This window comes from Clarias gariepinus, chromosome 6 (assembly GCF_024256425.1).
Source record: "Clarias gariepinus isolate MV-2021 ecotype Netherlands chromosome 6, CGAR_prim_01v2, whole genome shotgun sequence".
Taxonomy (NCBI): domain Eukaryota; kingdom Metazoa; phylum Chordata; class Actinopteri; order Siluriformes; family Clariidae; genus Clarias; species Clarias gariepinus.
In genome coordinates this window covers 28,431,353-28,452,883 of record NC_071105.1, presented here as the reverse complement: position 1 = coordinate 28,452,883, position 21,531 = coordinate 28,431,353, and the positions used below count along the sequence as shown (strand labels likewise).

The 21,531-nt window shown below is 37.9% G+C and overlaps 1 protein-coding gene across 5 annotated transcripts in view; it reads right to left on the bottom strand.

Annotated features, from left to right (window-relative positions):
• chd6 (chromodomain helicase DNA binding protein 6) overlaps positions 1 to 21,531 on the bottom strand; it is a 91,261-nt gene that overhangs the window by 56,578 nt on the left and 13,152 nt on the right. For all 5 annotated transcript variants that reach the window (XM_053498096.1, XM_053498100.1, XM_053498097.1 and 2 more), the window contains exons 2-9: positions 10,752 to 11,263; positions 9,447 to 9,594; positions 7,902 to 8,051; positions 7,571 to 7,636; positions 7,411 to 7,469; positions 5,040 to 5,157; positions 4,610 to 4,694; positions 4,388 to 4,524 (exon numbers count right to left, since the gene is read on the bottom strand). In XM_053498096.1, the coding sequence (XP_053354071.1) occupies positions 4,388 to 4,524; positions 4,610 to 4,694; positions 5,040 to 5,157; positions 7,411 to 7,469; positions 7,571 to 7,636; positions 7,902 to 8,051; positions 9,447 to 9,594; positions 10,752 to 11,263 (1,275 nt within the window). The remainder of the gene's footprint in view (positions 1 to 4,387; positions 4,525 to 4,609; positions 4,695 to 5,039; positions 5,158 to 7,410; positions 7,470 to 7,570; positions 7,637 to 7,901; positions 8,052 to 9,446; positions 9,595 to 10,751; positions 11,264 to 21,531) is intronic.

Genomic DNA, 21,531 nt, shown 5'->3' with positions numbered 1-21,531 from the left:
TACTTTACAAGTAGAGACATTTAAGACAGCTAGCAACATGGCCAAGCAAATTCACACGAAGAGCAGACCGCAAGATGCCTAAAGAAGTTTTCAAAAACTCAAATGCCTACAGCAAGCTCTTGCTACAGTCATGTCAAAATGCATGCATCCACAATCAGAAAGAGACTGCACGACTTTAATAATTATGCAAGGTGTGCAAGGCAAAAACCTTTGCTACAAAATATAGGATTTCATCAAAAGAACCTCATACCAACTGTAAAGCATGGGAGGTAGAAGTGTCCTGGTTTAAAGACGTTTTGCAGTATCAGGACCTGGCCTAACTTACCATCACAAAATCCACTATGAATTCTACATTGTATGAGTTGGTTTGAAGAACACATGCGACTATCCGTCATAAATTTGAAGCTGAAGCAGAACTGGACCTTTCAACATGACAATGACCCAAAACATATCACCTAGAACTGGCTGCAAATAAACAAATGGAAAACTGGAAAATTCTGGAATGGCCCAGAGCTGAATCCTGCTGAGATCCTCTGAGGTGATTTGAAACAGAATTTGCATTCAAGAACCACATCAAACATTACACAGCTGAGGAGTGGAGGAAAATTTCTTACAGTAGATGCCAAAGACTGGTAGATGGCTACAAGAAACATCTCATTGAGGTTATTTCAGCCACAGGGGAAAAGACTAGCTATTAGGGCATTTTTTAAATTATTTCTTTTGCTTAATAAGTGAAAACAAAGTGAATTTTTGTTGTTTACATGCACTTCAATATACTTCATCTACTGGTACAAATCGAAACAAGATCAGCAATCAATATGTTGACATTTTCTAATAAGAAAAATAATAGTTAATGGGGTGTCCTATATTTTTTCTTCAAATGACTGCATTTAAGAGCATAGCATAAGAAATAATTGCATTACATTTGAATCTTGAAAAAAAAAAAAAAAAAAAACACCTTCAGGCAGGGTAAGAATTTCAGGGTGATCGAGGGGGGTACCTACCCTAATTTAGATTTTAAAAAAGGTTAAAAAACCAGTTTGGGAGTCAAAATATTTATAAATGCTTTTTACCAATAACTGTAAATATTACAATAAATTTCCTATATTTTTGCCTGGAAAAATCCTTAAATATGATTTCAGACATATCAAAAGTAAACACCATTTCTTAACCTTGAGTTTCGTTGCCTGACTCAACATAGCAGTGGCTCCTGTCACATCTAAATTTGTATAATTATTTTTTTTTAGCATTTTAATTATTTTTGTATGGCTGCTGTAGATTAGTTAGTATTTTGCTTTGTGCTATTTATAACATTCACCTATGTAACTCCTAATCTGACCTGTAATCTCCTAAAACCCTTAATCTGACCTGCATGCACACAGGAACACTTTTACAGTACTGTATAAGCACTGCTATCATAGTACTGCTATGAATTCTCACTGCTATCGCCCTAAACGATGGCCCCGAGCACCCTACGCATGCCCTAAGGCAAAAAATTGCATGAATTCCTATCTGCCCATTCAAATTCAAGTTGCATAAATAAATAAATCAGATTTGGCCGACTTTGCTCGACAGTGACCATAGCCTTAAAGGATTAAAAAAAGTAGGACTGTTCTCAATTGATAATCTGGGACTTTTAATATAGTGTTGCCTACAGATAATATACGACGCATTACATACTGTAAGCACAGATGTCCTTTCCACATATTTCACACATCATATCCTCAAGCCCTTTTTGTTTTACAGCTCATATCCAGTATCTCAAATCATAATAGTATTGCTTAAAATCAATAAAGGAAAGATTCACATTACAAAAATTTCGAACAATTATATTATTTTATGCACTCAATACTTGGTCTGAGATCCTAATGCAGCATGTTACTGTATGGTTATGGAGGTGATCAGCCTGTGGCACAGCTGAAGCGTTATTTAAGACTAGGTTGCTGTAGCCCTTAAAACTCAGAGCATTTAGCCAATATTTGTTTTACTGTTTTTTTGATAAACATAAATACGGTTCAGGACTGTACAGTATAGAGTGACATATTCTTTATTCAGCCAAACTATCCCAAACAAGACTGAGCGAAAAATTTAAAACTGGATCATAAAGGCAAAGAAATACATACAATACACACAATCACGTGTTTCTATGGTTGTTTTCGGTTGTTTTCCATGACCAATAAGTATAATAATATGCTCATTTTATAAGTTTTGCAACTTCATTAACATATTCTGGTAGTGGTACAATTTATATCAATACAGGATTTTATAAAAAAAACTTCATAAGTACTTCAAAAAGTAACTTTTGTTCTACTTGACGTATCCAAATACCTATACTGTTTGCAGTCTGAAGCCTTTCAGTTAACACACTCCAAAAAAGCTTTTATATAAGCACAAACATAAATATAAAAAAAAGATATTATTATGTGATATGGTCTCCGAGTGGCGCAGTGGTAAAGTGCTTGCCCTATCATCCAAAAAATCGCTGGTTCGATCCCCGGGTGATGCTGTTACCTCTCACAGCCGGACGTCTAGAGAGAGCTGATTGGCCGAGCTCTCTCAGAGGGGAGGGATGAGAGGTACGTTGTGCTCCATTAATCACGGCTCTACAGCCAATCAGGAGCGTCTGTGAGCTTGCGCTCCGAGTGTGTTACTCCGCCCCTAGCGGTAGGCAGTTCGAAAAGATGCGGCCGGCTGGCACCACGCGGTTCGGAGGAAACACTTGATAGTCTTCGGCCCTCCCGGCTGAATGGTAGTAGTAGCCTTAATGTGGGAGCCCCCTAGTGACGGGGAGGAATTAGCCACGACTAAATTAAATTTCCCCCCTCCCCCCAAAAAAAGATATTCAAATTTTTCGAGATGCACTGTTGGATTCAGCTTATGCGAAGATACAGGGACTACAGTATATTATTGTCTCAAAAAATTATGTGGAATACACTGTTCTTATAAATGGATTAATGGAGTAGTGGGCAGAGAATTGTTTTCACTCCTTACTCATTCTGAAGGCTCCCTTCCCAGGCGGGCTCCCCTCCTCCCCTTCTGCACATGTGTGAAGGGACGGGATTGTTACATTGGGCACAGCTGGCGAAGTCTGAATGAATGTATCTTGGGCTCAAGCTAGGTTAAGTTGTATTAAAAAGGCCGCAGGAACTGCTGCCCACAAGAATCCACTCTGCTGCTCTAAAGCTGCCAACCTGGACCAATCTGTGGTCCACATAGAAGATGAACTTGAGAAATCCATGTAAAAAAATGGTTTTAAACATAAAATAAAAACTCCGGCATTAGATCTGACCTAAACATTTAGATTATGAAGAATAGCCAGGTTTTCACTATAAGATGGCTTATCATCATTTGTACATAGGGAAAGCTCTAGTAAGTTATAATATCTCATTCTGACAGTGTAAGGAAGAATTACTCTGGTTTGTTGAAATACCTTATAAACTAAAATTTTTTTGTGATTTGACCAGCATAAAAGATGTTTAAAAGGAACTGCAGAGCGTCTCACTAAAGCTGCAGTGAAAATGCAGGGTGAAAAGTCAACAGCAAAAGTTCCACAGAGCATCTTGGCTGGCCTGTTTAAATATATGAGCATTACTGGACAGAGAGCAGGAAAAATCCCAAGCAAATGAGACTGACAACTTGCCTGCCTAGTTACAACCTTATTCAGTGACTGGGGTCCCTTGTAAAGGTCATCTGGCCTTAAAAAGCATGAACAGTTTGTCTTGTTTGTGAAGGTGTTCTGTTCTTTGTGTTCTTTATGGTGTTTGTCTTGAAGGTGCACAAGATGGCCAAACTCATTGGTGAACTAACCAGAAAAGCAATTCAGAACTTTTAAGCTACAAGTGATGCAACATGGCGAGACTTAAAAGAGACATTAAATTGCAGGCAAGATTCACTTACTGTAGCTACCTCTGCCAAAAGTACTTTTGGTCAGTTTATGAAAACGTGAAACAGGCTCTTTAACTCTGTACTCTTTTCTTTTGTGCAGATCTTTGGACCACAGTTACAGATCTTTGACCGTACTTAATTTTTTATGTCCTGTGTAAAAGCTGGACATCTTTAAGCCATATGCTTTCACTTTTAAATTAATGAAAAAGAGAGTCATTTTTTTCCATTCATTTTAAAGCTTCATTCATATTTCCATATAACATAGACCACTGAATGAGATAATAATTATTAGGAATTATGAATCAATATGAAATAGATTATTATTTCTACTTGACTATTTTTAAATAGTACTGTGTGCATCCCAAACCCTTTAGAGGAGCTGTATAATTCACACTCTGCCTTCAGTTAAAATAAAATGTGATATATGAAAAAAAAAAAAAACATCTTCATGATGTACTCGGAACATAAACTCAGTTCATATTAATTTAATGCAAAATCTTACAACAGGTGTGAGTTCTGGTATTTTCTTGAGCTCTTCAAACTCACGAATCTTCACAGGGTCTACATCCTCCTGGAGTTCCCAAGTGCTTTCCTCATAGGACAGAGAACACCATTTTACCAGGTAGTGCGTCACCTCCTGTTGAAACACATGCAATGTCTTCCAACAGCAGTCTTACACACAGACTGTATCGACTCTTTATTACCTCTATAATAATACTTCCCTCTCCAGTTTCTGTATCTGTAGTGATCGCAATCTCCAAAACACGATCTACTTCAACATAGTCTGGATTAAAGAGGTCTTCATCCAGCTAGGGAAATTAAAATTGATATTACTGATACTGGGTAAAATCTTTAAAAAACAAACAAACAAACAAAAAAATTAAATTTAAATTATCATGCGAAATGTAAATATTAAAATTTTGATTTATTTTTATTTATGTGTGAAACCACAATTCTTTCGAAAGATTTCTTTAGTCATTCACAAATGTATGTATTGTTATGGCATTTATGATTTATTTTTAGAATGTTCCATATAATAAAAATATATAACCACACACATAACGTAAGTAACTGATTTAGAGCAGCAAATTATCCAATTAATGAAATTAAATTATTATGATTTACACAAACATACTGACAGAATTGAACTTTACCTCTGAGAAAATGTGCTTCATTTGTGCTTGTTTGTTCCTGAAGCGCTTGATTTTTTGATGAATACGTGGGTCCTTTTCCAGCTCCTCCAATGTTGCCCATTTACAGTGAAGATAGGAACTAACAACAAAATAAAAAAAAACACAAAGCAGCAAGAAATATTATTTTAGATAAGACACCTATTGAGCAGATATGCCCTCATTTACTCTAATCACATTGGTTTGCAGGTCATAGACAAAACGTTTTAGATGAATATTGAGGAAATTTGTGTCAGACTGACTGGGACAATTTTGTAGCAGGAGAAAATTGTGAAAAATTTTAATTTCACAATGGCATACAGTATGATATTTCTCCAAATAAAGAATTGTATCATTTACTAGCTTAGGTCCCATTTAAATTGAATTTTGGTTATAATTTGCAAAGTAAAAAAATAAAAAAAAATTTTTTTTAACTGACTGACTTCCTTTTAAGAAATCACAAATCCGGTATATTAAAACACTTGGTATCATTAGGGGACTCAACAAAACCTAGAATCTCAATTTCTTGAGTGTGTCAAAAATAGTTTTACAAATTTGTAAATTGCAGCACCTCCTGGGTGTCCTCAGACAGCAGACATGCTGATGGACATGCAGATTAGGTTAATTGGCGTTCCCAAATTGTCCAAATTGTGTGTGGATGTGTGTGCATGTGTGTGTGTGTGTGTGTGTGTGTGTGTGTGTGTGTGTGAGTGTGAGAGAGAGAGAGAGCGAGAGAGAGAGAGAGTAAGCGCAAATTAGACTGACTCCCTTTCCAGGGTATACGCCTCCCTTGTGCTCCAAATCTTACAGGACAGGCTCCAGGCCCCCACAACAAACACAATAAGCCGGATAGAAGATGACGATGAACAGCACCTACTAAACATGAATTTGGAGTCCTATAAGGTCAAGTCCTTTACTTATCTACAAAGTTTTGTGATATGAGATATGTCCTCATACCCAGTTTGGGAACTTTGACATCCAATGTATCAGTACATTACGGAAAACCACCCAGAATTATAAAAAAAAAAACAGGAAAAAAAAAAACTTAACGGAACGTTCTCAAAATGCTCCACAAATGAATAGAAGAACCAAATAAATACATAGCAGTTAAAAGACCAAATATGGCAAAACACCAGATCACCATAACACCATGGTGAGTGTTTCTCTATTATTTTGGAGAAGAGCTTGTTTTACTTTGAGCAAAAAAATATCAAAAAGAAGATATATATATATATATATATATATATATACACTTTAATGTAGTTTTTTCAAACTTCTGTCACCTGTGCTAATAACAAAGGTGGGGCAAGTAATTTTAGTGTGTTAAGTCCTCTTTAGTTATAGTTAGTATAGAATGCTGCTGCTACTAGAATGAGATAATATTGTGTCTCACTCTAGTAGTTTTGAAAATAAGATCATATGTATTTATTGTTTGTTGTATGTAGTAGACCAGTTTTGTGCTGGCAGGTTCCACCGGCCTGTTCCGTTGGACAAGTATATTTCACACCTGTGGAAAACACTGCTCATATTGCCTTGTAAGTGTTGATTTTGAATAGCTTTTACTAGTTGTAGGCTGAGAATTACAAATTTTAACTGAACTTAAAGCTACTACAGAACGGTGGGGGATTCCTGTTATTTACACACTGTTGATGATTCACACCTCTCACAAGCTGCTGTAAAAGCTGTGCTTTATTTGTGCATTGATAAAGATAGATCTCAACATCATTAGGGGGTTATGACACAGGGTTAATGAAACAGGTTATACTGTCAATGCATTCTTTTCTTTCTACTGGTGAAGCTGTATTCTGAGACTCAAATAGTGGAGACCTTGTGTGGAGGTGTGTGGTGACTGAGGACGGTTCCACTTTACCATGAAGAGGGTCCTGGACTCAGCTGTTGCAGACATCTCCTCTTTGAGCACTTGTGACTGCTAGCGCTCCATAATTCAAAACTAATTTTTTTTTTTTTTTTTTTTTACAGTTTTGTACCTGAGCCTCCAATAACAAATTGTACTCCACAATAACTTAAACACCTCTTCTGTAATACTGAGCTTCCAGCAGCCTAACACACAGTACAACTGTAGTACTGATTTTGGGTCATACACATTTCTATAATTTTCTTTTGATTCTGTAAAACTGCTTTGCGACAATAACCATTGTTAAAAGCGCTGTACAAATAAAATCTATTTAATTTAAAACTGTGAATGAGAATTTCTGGGGATCTGATGCATGAGGAATCATAATCACACATGGATAGACCACTACATTGTATGCCATAACAGATAAAGGTGGTTGCACAAAATCTTAAAAGTGTGTGACGTTTTTCTCCACTTTTAGCATTAAGGTACAAGACTTACAAATTTCTGTACTTCACGTAAAACTCCTCTGACTCCTCAGCTGGTTCTCCAGGGAATGTCTAAAATATAACAGATAAAAGAGGAGATGGAGGTGTTAGCAAACACTTCTAACACCACACAAAAACTGTGATTAAAATAGTAAAACAAATAGCCACCCCACCTCCTTCTTAACTGTGCGCACAGAGAGAATTTTTTCAATAATGTTGGCTTCATCTTCAGGGGGTTCCTAAGGCGAAGAAGACAAGCATGAATGGACAAACAACAAGCAACAAACTAAACCACTGAGACTGAGTAAATCACTGAGTGACACTGAGGTTATATAGATTATGATGCATGACTTTGTGATGTGTAGTTTCTTTTTTCCATATAATTCTATTTTAGCTAAATAGTTTGTTAAATATCTCATTCCAAAGATGATCCCCACTTTGCTGTTGTAACCGCCTCCATTATTTTGGTAAGTAAAATAATACGGTGGGATATACTGAAGTTACCTCCGCCTGCCAAGCAAGGGTAGACGAGGAGAGAGCAGGAGCTCGCTCTGTTCCCAACACAGCGATAGTTTCACCGTCATCGTCCACAACCTTAAAATCCAGATCTTCATTGTACTTCCGACGCTTCACCTGACGCCCTGATCTCCTCTTCTGAACAAGTGAAAGAACAAGACCAAAGTTTGTGTGTTTTATATATACACACACAATCATACACACAGACAGACATGGTCTGTTTAGGAAGTATTCAGCCATTGATAATATAACATAACGTGAACGGTTTGCGTGAAATTGATGCAATCTGGCAGCCAATGAGAGTGGACTGGAATGTGCATGTATGCCATGCAGAAGGCCCGGGTTTGATTCCCAGCCAGTTCTCCAGTGTATAAAACATAAAGTTATCACTGAAAGAGCAAGTTCACTGTACTAGTCAGTGGGACATTAAACATAGCTGCTAGACATTGCATCAGACACCTGCAGTAAATTTGGCGTCAAGCTCGAACATATAACTTTTCAGATGATTCAGAAGGCTTTCAGGAACAACTTAATGGGTGCAAGCAATCCACACAAAGGTGACTGATCTCCCCTACAGCCCAGATCTGTGCCCTGTGACTTCTGGCTTTTCCCAGAACTAAAATCACCTTAAAAAGGAAAGAGATTTCAGACCTTCAGTGAGATTCAGGAAAATACAGTGAGACACCTGATAGTGATTCCAACAAAGGGGTTCGCAGAGTGTTTTGAACAGTGGAAGAGACGTGCGTGAGGTCCCAAGGTGCCTAACTTTGAAGGTGACTGAGGCATTGTACAAAGTTTTTTGTATATTCTTTAATGTCCCTATTTTTAATTATTAAATTACTGGATATGTTCTTGACAGACCTTGTATACAGTCATTTTCAAAAGTAAAGGTTAAGGTTTAATGGTTAATGGTAAATTTTGGCCTGCTAACTTGGTCGGTGAGTCAAGAAGTCAAATTTGTCCGCGGTTTAGTGGCTGTTCAGTGAGAAATGACAGTGAATTGGGAAGACAGAGAGCTGCATTTGGTGAGTGATGTTTGGTAGATGAACAGTTAGTTCACCTGTATTTGTTGTTTTGAAAGCAAGAGTATAAGCAGTATTTCTGATGCATGTGATACATATCACACTAGATGTCGATCCTATTGTGGCAAATGCCACTCTCCCGCTGGTAGCAAAAAGCAGTGCACTTACAGGTGCTTACTGAAGCAACTTAGCGCCAAATTCATGGATTTGGTGTAAATGACAAAACACGCGAGGGAAAGAGCAATATTAAGAAGGATCTTATTATAAAACAGTGATTCTATGTGAAAAGAGGCTAATGTCTAAATTCAAGCCAAAACAGATTCACCAACGGCCCAGTGCAGACTGGCCTAGATTTAACTGCCCTACAAATGTCTAGTTTTTACTGGGAAGATAAATAAAGTTTAGGCCTTTATTATTAATTTCATTAATATCTAAAAGATAGAACAGTATTGAATGAAATGCACAAATGAAATGAACTGCACCAATAACAAAGAAAACGTGGGGTACTTACAGTGCTGTCCATGGCATCTGTGCTCTCTTCTCCTCCCGTAGCAAGTGTACAAAGTGAGGCTGTATCATCACTTTCAGCTGCCTCCTGCGGTGCATCACTTTTCCGCTTCCCTTTTTTCCTTTTCTCCACAGGGACAACACTCTGCTCTCTATACAACAAAGGAAACATATAAGAACATGAAGCTTTTACAATTTATTAAGATCTCTAACAAAGTTAACATACACTTAATATCATATTACACATTATATCATATATTGAACCGTATTATATCATAGGGGCATTTCTAATGTATGTTTCTAATATGGCAATGAAAGCACACAAGTACTTGACCACTCTATGATTCTAGTACTATACAGCACTGTAAAGCTTTTAATTAATTTTCTATAATAGTCCACCTTTGATTATAGTGGCAGCGATAATTCAAATTACAGGTTTATATCAGTAGAGCCGATTTATAACAATTTTTACTCACTCTCTAGTGAATAGAAAAATGTTTTTTACTAAAAAGGCCAAAGGTTTACATAGAACTTGGAAAGAACTCCACACATTTATTATATAAATATTTGTATACATTTCATCAACATTTTCTCTATTAAATCGGATAATTACTTATTTTTCATAAGGTGTTATTTTAAAATAATAGCTAAAAAGAGTTTTATTTTAGAGATTTACATTTTTTATCAGATTTTTAGATGCATTCCCAATTAACCCGTATTTATAACAACTGACAAATCATAAACAAAATCAGTACGTCATATTCTAGAATCTGAGAGACTGAAATTATGTAACAGTTAAATCAGATAAATCTGTGTTTTATTTATAATTTAAAAATTGCTTCACATAAGAACAAAGTAAATACCCAGCACAAATAGATTTTTTTTTTTTACATAAAATGGTCAAAAACCTGTGATCTTAACTACAGCTGCTGTACGTAGCGTAAAAACAGATACTTTTCTCACAGACATTTCACTACATTAAACAATAAATGGTGACAAGTGACAAGAAAATGTCATTACCATGCAGTTGATTATTTACCCATAAAAGCATATTCAGTGCTTTTTATTTTTTATCTAAATAATAAAAGTACACACACTCGTATACTTAATCAGGACCTGGAGCCTAACTAGGGCATGAGGCGGGGTACACCTGGACGGGGTGCCAATCCATCATTGGGCACACACGCACATATCCATATATATATATATATATATATATGCATATATATATATACATATATATATATATATACATATATATATATATATAATGAATGTACATTAATGCCATAATTAATCGTCAACTCACTTTGGCTTCCTCCCACGCTGCTTTGGTGGCGAGGTCACGACCTTTCCTTGTGTATTTGACTTGAACTCTTGAACATTTCTTTTTCCGACCTTCCCCTCCACCTTCTTTGTCTCTTTTAGCTCCTTGAGGGCTTTCGTTTTTTTCAGGAGCAGCCCCTTTCCTTCTTTCTGTCCTTTCTTTTTCTTTGGTCTAATGTCGCACTCTCTGTCCCTCATGCTTTTCTTGTCTTTTTTTTTGCGTTTTTTCCTCACTCTGGGCCCACCTCCTCCATCATCCTCCTCGCTATTGACAGGCGAAACCGATAGGTGCTGCTTGGAGCCGCTAGACCCTTGAACTACTTCCCTCATCCCAGAGAGCTTTGCATGAGCCACACAGTGGTTAGATGGGCCATCAATGATGCGGATCTGCTCCTTGCCAAAGTGGCCTATAGAAAAAGTGGTTTGCGAATTCTGCTCAGAGGCAGTTGTGGCTGAAGTAGCTGAGCTGTGCATTAAAATGTGTGTGGCAGACATCTGTAAGACAACAAAACACGCTAAATAAGTTATAATCATAATGTAATAATCAAATACAAGTAAATAAAAACAGAAAGGGAATGTCATGGACACACAGCATCATGGACACAGGCTCAGCCCAACTGGAAAAATGTCCAGAAAAAAATAAAACAAATCCCGTCCCCAGGATGGCCTCAGATTCTTGTTTATGGCTCACATGAGACGAGTCGAACTGTACAGTGTTTTCTACTATTGTAGCTTATCCACTAAGGTTTAAGGCATTGGTCATTCTGAGATGCTTCTCTTTTCCACCACATTTGTGAAGAGTGCTGATTTGGACAGGTGCAAGTACGGTATCAGATCTTCTACCAGTGCCATAAGTAGGTGCATCCCCAAGTGCTCTACATAAGTACGCAAATGACGATGCTTAGCCCGGCCGGCACCAACACGCGTCGCCGGTAAACATTCAAATCAACTCAATTTGTATATTACTTTAAACAATGGTCATTGTTGTAAAGCAGTTTTACAGAAAAAAAATTAAATGTTAGGAAATATGTATAAATCATAGTTATTTCAGTTTGTCCTTGATGAGCAAGCCAGGGGTGAAAGTGGCAAGGAAAAATTCTCTAAGATGACCGCAGAAAGAAACCTTGAGAGAAACCATTCTCAGAGTGCACTCTCAACTGTAGAGGTGATCATACTCTATTCCACAAGGTTGCAACAGAAGCTACTGACTGCTCAGATCGTTTTCCAGATTTAGCAAAATTAACCTAGGAAGAAGGAAGTCAGATTTTTAGTTTCATGCTATAGCACTTGTGCTATGCAACGACACGCATAACCAACCTTGCGTAGCTCCGAGCATCGGCCTTTGATTACAGAAGTTGCAGCCTTCCAGATTCCTAATCTCCAAGAGGCCACAGCAATTTGTTTGCCGTTTTGTTTGTCAGGATCACATTATTTACAGTAGTATTACACCCCAAAAATACATGGTGTTAATTTCATATGTATTAATATGCTGCACTCTCCCAGGTTCTTCTTTAAGGAAAGGACACGTATTAAACATGAAATTTGCAGATAGGTATGGGGTTAATATCAATGAATCACAAGCTTTCCACAGCGGGCTTGAATCAAGGCCGTTGTCAGGGCAACAGACTTGCAACCGAGCTTTGGAAAGCAGTAACGCAAGCATGCGATCTCTATGATAACCCTTTGGTCACCACAGACCACAAAGCACATTCAGATGGTTTAAAAATGTCGTTAAAAAGGCCGTTTTCATGACCAGAATTTTTTTTCTAAAAATTCATACAAAAAAGTTAAGAACTAATCATGATTTCTGGACACAAATACAAACACGCTCCGTGTGTAGAGAAAACCCCTGTTGTGAGCTTGCAATACACATAATTTTACAGATATTTCTGCTGCTTTGTTCTGTTATTCAGAAACAAACAATATTGAAAAACTTAAGTAACTGGTCATTCATTTATTCCTTATATTTGCAATAACAAGAAATAATAATGAATTTCATGCAGATTCATGTTGACTTATTGCCCACCTTTTATTAAGAACGTTAAACATCTGGACGGCTCCCAGGACCTCGAAAACTTTTTTATGGAATCAAACCAAAAGCTTTTGCAAAATTACCATTTTTCAGATTCAGGAGTAGATGGAACATATTTCCCTCTAGTTTGCCCATCCGGGTCAAACCACACCACATCTCCCTCACACACACCCCTAGGAGAAGTGGATTGCCACATCTCACAAACCCTATGGCGTACAAATGCACTATTTTCACAGAAAACCCAATGCATTTGTAGACATATACACTTCACAATTTCTTCAGAAATTGTCTCTAGTTCATTTTATTCTTTGTTTTTCTCCAGTTGAAAAGCCACATTTACTGCCTTTATCTTAAAACCAGACAAATGTGATATGAAATACAAAAAGAAATATGTCCTGAAAAGACACAATTTAAAAATCTCCTCATGGCTTCGGGATGTTTGGACAAGCTTTTTTACTTTCAGCATTTTCACTAAGTGTAAACTAAGTGTACAGACAACACCAAAAAATGCAAAAAGTGTAGATAATTAATAAGCATTAAATTAATACACAAATACTGTACCCAAAATGACCTAAGGTTGTGTATCATTTGGGTTTTCTAGGATACGGGTGACAAATCGATGCTATTAAAAAGAGTAATGGTGCCTAATCGGTGCCTGAACCAATACTTGACACAAAAATGCTGGATAACATTAAAGGAACAGCTTTTATTTTAAAAAATTACATACGTGTAAAATAATTATATATATATATATATATATATATATATATATATATGAAGTATACATAAATCTAAGTAGATACAAAAAAGTAATTTACATACTACCCTAACCCACTCACTCATCTTCTATACCGCTTTATCCTGTATTTAGGGTCACAGGGACCTATGCCAGGAGGCTTAGGGCACAAGGCAGGGTACACCCTGGACAGGGTATCAGTCCATCACAGGGCACACACACACATACTCACACACTACAAGCAATTGGGGAAAACCAATTAGTCTAATCTGCAAATCTTTGGATCTTTTGGAGGAAACCAGAGTACCCAGAGAAAACCCACCAATCACGGGAAGAACATGCAAACTCCATGCACCCAGAGACGGGAATCGAACCCGGACCCTGGTGGTGCAAGGCGCCAGTGCTAACCACTACACTATCAGTCTGCTATTTTAGTATGCTACAAACAAGCTTCAAATTTTAGTCATTCTTTGCAGAAATATGACTATATTTGTATATATATATATATATATATATATATATATATAAATTCTCCCACTTAAAAAGATGAGAGAGGCCTGTAATTTTCACCATAGGTATACCTCAACTATGAGACACAAAATAATGGAAAAAATTCAGAAAATCACACTGTAGGATTTTCAAAGAATTTATTTGCAAATTATGGTGGAAAATAAGTATTTGGTCACCTACAAACAATCAAGATTTCTGGCTCTCACAGTAACTTCTTTAAAAGGCCCCTCTGTCCTCCACTCGTTACTTGTATTAATGTCATCTGTTTGAACTCGTTATCAGTATAAAAGACACCTGTCCACAACCTCAAATAGTCACACTCCAAAGTCCACTATGGCCAAGACCATAGAGCTGTCAAAGGACACCAGAAACAAAACTGTAGACCTGCACCAGGCTGGGAAGACTGAATCTGCAATAGGTAAGCAGCTTGGTGTAAAGTAATCAACTGTGGGAGCAATTATTAGAAAATGTAAGACATACAAGACTGCTAATAATCTCTCTCGATCTGGGGCTTCACGCAAGATCTCACCCCGTGGGGTCAAACAGATCACAAGAACTGTGAGCAAAACTCCCAGAACCACACAGGGGGAACTAGTGAACGACCTACAGAGAGCTGGGACCAAAGTAACAAAGGCTACCATCAGTAACACACTGTGTCGCCAGGGACTCAAATCCTGCAGTGCCAGACGTGTCACCCTGCTTAAGCCAGTACATGTCCAGGCCCGTCTGAAGTTCACTAGAGAGCATTTGAATGATCCAGAAGAAGATTGGGAGAATGTCATATGGTCAGATGAAACCAAAATAGAACTTCGTGTTTGAAGGAGAAAGTATGCTAAATTGCATCCAAAGAAAATCATACCTACTGTACTGTGAAGCATGGGGGTGGAAACATCATGCTTTGGAGCTGTTTTTCTGCAAAGGGACCAGGACGACTGATCCGTGTAAAGGAAAGAATAAATGGGGCCATGTATCGTGAGATTTTAAGTGAAAACCTCCTTCGATGAGCAAGGGCATTGAAGATAAAACGTGGCTGGGTCTTTCAGTATGACAATGATCCCAAACACACCACCCAGGCAACGAAGGAGTGGCTTAGCCAGTCTCCAGATCTCAACGCCATAGAAAATCTGTGGAGGGAGTTAAAAGTCCATGTTGCCCAGCGACAGCCCCAAAACATCACTGCTCTAGAGGAGATCTGCATGGAGGAATGAGCCAAAATACCAGCAACAGTGTGTGAAAACCTTGTAAAGACTTACACAAAAAAAAAATTGGACTTCTGTCATTGCCAACAAAGGGTACATAGCAAAGTATTGAGATGAAATTTTGTAATTGACTAAATACTTATTTTCCATCGTAATTTGCAAATAAATTCTTTTAAAAAATCCTACAATGTGATTTTCTGGATTTTTCTTTCTTATTTTTTCTCTCATAGGTGAGGTATACCTACTGTATGGTGAAAATTACAGGCCTCTCATCTTTTTAAGTGGGAAAACTTGCACAATTGGTGGCTGACTAAATACTTTTTTGCCCCACTGTACCTGGCACAACACCTTACCTCTTTTGACTTTGCTAGGGTTGGTCTGACTGAGGCCGGGAATGACCACACAGCCAGCTGATATTAAATGCAAGTTCTGCTTTTAACTTCATCTCGTGTGTCCTTGAATGTTTCAAACCCATTAAGTTTGATGTGTTTTTCTCTTTACACGGGTCGGAATCCTTTTCAGACCTTTTAATTTAAGTGCGATTAGCTTAGCGAGCTAATACTACCTTCTGCCGTTAGAGCAAGAGTAATTACTGCATACACACGCTGCATTCACGACGATGCTCACATTTCTGAAATTCTCATTTCCCAAGTTTTAATTTGAAATGTGACAACAATATGCACACTAGCATTACTACAAACATTAGTTTGATTGGTCTTATTAGAGCTTTCACTTTCACATGCATTTTCTCAGTCAGAAAATCATATTTCACGTGCGGTGGCAATGAAGTGAGCCATCGAAATCTGCGTTCTGATTCGGTTTTTAGTACATACCAGTTATATAGCCACATAGGTTTTGGTACCCAACACTATGAGGGCCCACTGTTAGGTGAGTTTAAGTTTTGAGATCATCTAAGGCATCTAAGAAGGGAAAAACGTCACTGTTGCCTTATAAACCTACAGGTGGTACAGGTGTTACAATTCACATATTTTCATTCTGTGTGCCAAGTTTGTTTAGAAACAACAATCATGGAGAATGACCGATAAGTGCTAAGTAGAAACAGAGCTTTTTATTTAACTGAATTTTAAGTTAAATGTTAAACTTGTGTATTTTAAATAATTTTGTATTGTTTAAAATGCTGCATTTTTTTTAAGTAAGAAAATCTAATGCTATAAGAAATGGACTCTACTGTATTTAATCATTCATGTTCAATTCAGTTGTGAAGCTGTTAACCAAAGCTAAGGTATAAAACTTTCGAGCTTGCAAACTGTAGCTGCATTTTATTTTATTTTAATAATAAAACAATCTGGAAATATGCTTTGCATCGTGTTGTTTCGGTTATTATGTGATTATGTTTCAGTTTATTATATTTTATAAAAAAGATGGTCCTCACAGGCCAAGTTCTATAGAGATTACAGAATTAGTGTGTGTACATGCATGTGTGTATGTGTTCAGGCTCAACTAACTATAAACCTTCACAACTCTAATCTGCTCCAATGAACTTTTCTTTTGGATTATTCTTAGTTGGGAGATTCGGAAGGTTGTAAAAGGTAAAAAAAAATTCTATTGTTTAATTAGTAACCATGTTTTTTTCCATTTCAGATCATCAGTGAACTTATACATTTCTTTGGAAAAGAACTGACAGAACTCCATCGTAGTGTCAATAAAACTGACGGAATTTTATTGTAGTGACAGAGATTTTTAATCCCTGGGTTTAGGAGAAGTGACAGTAAATGAAAAGTATGATACTGATGAGAGATGAAGGACAGTGATCCATATACATGGCGTATGCTTCACACACGGGTGACACATATCTACTGTATGAGATGCACATCTACAGTATTAACATACAGTCCAATACACAACATTCATAAGTTACACATGAACTGTAGGATGTGGCAGTCACACCCAGCACCACCTGGTACTGAGGAGACTAAGTTCAGCAAGGTAGCTAATCAGAGCAGCATCATAGCTAATTCATCTTCTGGACACACAAAGTTCTGCTGATCTTGTAATTAATCGTTGTTTCTATAAAAACACCTGCTATTTGTTGTTTTGAATATTGAGTATACATTTAAATTTAAGTTGCTTTAGCTAAAAATAAAAAGTGGTTGGGGCATTTAAGTTCATTTAGGTATTTAATAGCTAATGTAGCTAAAGTTATGTATTGGACGTACACTTAGACTAATGGCTCACAGTCAGACTGGTTCCATGCCTGCCATTTGAAGGACTGCATGCCACACCGCAGTCTGCTTTGACTACCCGGGACAATCAATCTTCTGGACCTCACTGAGGGGTTAGTGGACCAGCACACGTCCTGAAGACACTCCAAAAAAGGCCATAATTACTGCCCTTTGACCTATTCTGCTGCATTACACTGCAGTCTTGGCCAATTAGGTTAAAAACTGTCCGATTCTGGTCACCGGCCAGATGATCGGCCATTTCATCTCTCATAGCTACGGTTCCATTGACGATACTTCTTCAATCCAATTAAAATCTTTCAGATTAAAAATTCAAGCTTAACTATTTACATGACTCTCCATGGGATAAGATGTGTACAGTATTTAAATGCTCAAAGCATTTAATCAGAATATAACTTTGGTTGTTATGTGCAAAGTGGTTAAAGACACTTATTTTCCTGGAAACAAAACAGATTTGCCTTTTATGACTTTCATGTTATAACTGGTTACAATAATTCTGTCTTGTCTGTAATTTGTTAGATGCTTCATTAAGTGTTAAATGTTAGCCAATCAGTGGCCTGGCCTCCACCATGGACCAGGAGTCAGTGGTTAAAGTAAGGTCAGAAGTAAAGACTGGTGAGAAAGTTATTCTCACGTCCCCTCCTGGAAACTCATTGTGTCCTTAATATTACCCCTTCATTAAGCAATCATGCAAAGAAGGAACATATTTATTCCAGCGAGAGAGAACTGTCAAAACAACTGTTCCTGTTTAACAGATTTTCAAAGATTGTACATCAAACCATCTATTCCAATTAATAAATCATTTTGGTCTGGCCAGATCGGGCCAATCTGTTCCAACTGAGGTGGTGACAGGATGCATTTAAACTCTAATAAGGCTTTTATTCTCATCATTAGTGGAATATTAGAGATCTTGTAAACACAGCTACAGACTAGGTTTGTGAAGCCATGGCTTGAGTCAAGTTGGATTTTTACCAAATCATCACAGATCTGACCATATTTCCACCCTATACACTCTCACTGAAAAAAACACTGTTCAAAATATTTTTATTTTTTTTAAATTGACAATATGCAGCACCTGGTCTCGCTTGTCACAACTCAGAAATTAAACTCCTGCTATAGGCAGACAAGCTGGTCCTGCCTACACTGCACAGGGTCTGCAGCAGAGCATGAACCTGATGCTGCAGTACTGCCAGACCTGCATCCTGACAGGCAACTTAAAATAAAAAATATATAAAGCTAAACTTTGAGATTTCAAAAAAGATTAAAAAAAGAAACACAAACCATCATGCAGGGCAGAATTAAGCAGCTATCCATTACTTAAAGAATACAAAACGGCAACTGAATTCTGGAAACAAGAGGGTGAAAAAAAAAAAAAAGGTGAGAACACACTCGTATCATACTGTAAAACTCATTACCAGGAGCTGAGCAAACGACACCAGTACTTTTATCCAACTGGTCCTGGATCACTGCCCCATAACTTCCACACACAGACATAGTAAAGACAGAATAAATCAGCAAACCCTATTAGAGTTAATCAAATTATACCAACACTAAAATTAACTATTCTATACGGAAACCCAAACTGAATAGAGTTCAGAGTAAGATGCAATGTTATCTGGCCCAGTGTGGCAGATTATCTGAGCATGATGACTGATACAAAACTGAGAAACACCTGGAGAACTTACAGACTCAGAGACCGACACAGACAGTCCTGGCTGCCCTCTGTCAGCAGTGCACTCTAAATAAAACAGAGCTGCACAAACTCACTAATGGCACTAAATATAAATCACATACAAACAGAATTCTTCACAAAAATTTTTTAATTGCCTCTCATGCCTTGACAAACTGCCCCACCTAGTGGGGAGCCCCACCTAGAGCTTCACACTAGCTGTATAGTACTGTACACAAAACTGCCAGGGGAAGAGAAGCAGTCAGTGACCACCCCATCTCAATTTTTATCTTCTATTTTCTCTTTTTCTTGTATGGTAATTTACATAACTAGTGTTTCTGTAAAGACTATTCTTTCATGTTTGTATATTTGCTTCTTTCTATTCATTTCCGTATGCCAGGGAAGTTGTCTGGAAGTTGAGTCATCTTAACTGGACTACTTCTTGTTGGCTTGAATTATTTCACTACTCATCCAAGTACTGTAGCTCTGCTAGACTATAACTAGGGACCCATAGGGGCCCAATGGTGTTTTGAATATGCCTGACCCCCACACTTGGTCATGGTGGATGACATAAAAACAGTGATGAAAAAATAAAAGTATAAATATTAATCAGTTCCAGATTGCAATAAACTTGAATTGGAATAATGCTTCAGATTTAAACTCCTATTTTTCCTCAGCTTAAATAAAGTTCAGATCATCAGCTAAGGACCCGAGCTGCTGCCTGCTCTTCAAATGGAAGATATGGACATGTGAAAAGGGCCATATCATGTTCACCGTAGACTTTAAAAATGTACACCACCATTTGGCCATTTGTCGAGGGACAACCACAAGCCGTCCCTGCACCAAGCAAGACTCAGGAAAAACACTGCTGCCTCAACGTTAAGGCCCCCTGCCCTGTTGGGATCGCTGCCGCAGCACCAGGGCACAACAGTCACACTGGCTTTATCACATTTGAATCCCACCTGAGTCTAATTCGCCATTAGCCAGCTGGACACTGCTTTTCCTGCATGTGCACAACCTTACTCTTTTCCTCAACTTCTTCCTTTTCTTCCTCCTTAAATCCACACCTTTTCTTATTTTCCTAATAAAACTACGCTTTTCCCGTAAGAACTCGCCTCGTGTCTGTGTGTCAATGCCACGACCCGAGTCAAAGATATGGGGAGACCATGATTTGGGTCCGCTGACGTTTAATCACGGAGAGGCAGTCATTTGTGGCAGCTGTGAGCTCGGAGCTGAGGGAGGGGTAATGTCACAGATTCACTGGTTACGGCAGTGCGCCCAAATCACTCAAAAATCATTTTTCATTCTTCACTTACTGCCACTCACTTGGCAAGCGGCCTCCCCTTCGGCAGAGGTGTAAAGGGGTGGGGCCGCTAAATCTGGCTAGACTGGCAGGGGATTATCACCTAAGTTCCCCACACTATCTAGGCTCTTTACAAAGGAGGTATGGAATTCAGTTCAGGGCTCAGTAGTCAGCAGAGTGAGTGGCACGAGAAAAGGGCAATATCGTGTGCCCCATGGATTTAAAGACGTGTGGCCTGTACGTTTGGCTGCTTGCCAGGGAACAGCCAATGGAGAACTGTTTTCACTGTTTTTCTCCTTTTCTCCCTCTTTAAATTTCCTACCTTTCCTTATATTCCTAATAAAATAACCCTTTTCCTGAAAGACCTCACTTCGTGCCTGTGGTGCGCCCTGAGTCAAAGATCTTATACAGCATTTGGTTGAATCTGGAATTCATAATTCAACCTACTACATTTATCAGCAGTCAGGTCATAAATAAACACCAGAAACCTGGTTCCACTAGCAGCCATACATACACACACTTATGTACACACACTTATGCCATAACAATGACTCCACCATATTTGACCGATGATGTGGTATGCTCTAGATCATAAGCTATTCGTTTCTTTCGGCATACTTTTCTATTCCCATTATTTTGGGACAAATAATATTGGTTTCATTAGTCCAAAATATTAGAAAAGTCTTTTAGTAAAGTGAAATCTGGTATTTCTGTTCTTGAGCTTTACCAGTGGTTTGCACCTCATCGTGAAGCGTCTGTATTTACTTTATAAAGCAGTCTCTTGACTGTAGACTCAAGAGTGTTTTTCCCTTGGCTAGATTTTGAAATGTTGTTCTTCTTTTACAATGGACTGAATTCTGCTGCCATCTACTTTTTTGTCTTTTGGGGTCTTCCATGCTTGTTGCTGAGTTTACCAGTTAACTCTTTTTCAGAACACTTAAACCGTTGTGTTGGTCACTCCCAATGTGTTTATTGTCCCTCTGATGGTTTTATTTTGGGATTTTTTTTCTGCTTAAGGATGCCCTCCTTCACTTGCATAGACACCTTTTTGAACCTCATGTTGAGAGTTCAAGTGAACTATCTATCAAATGTAAAAGGAACACTCAGAACCAC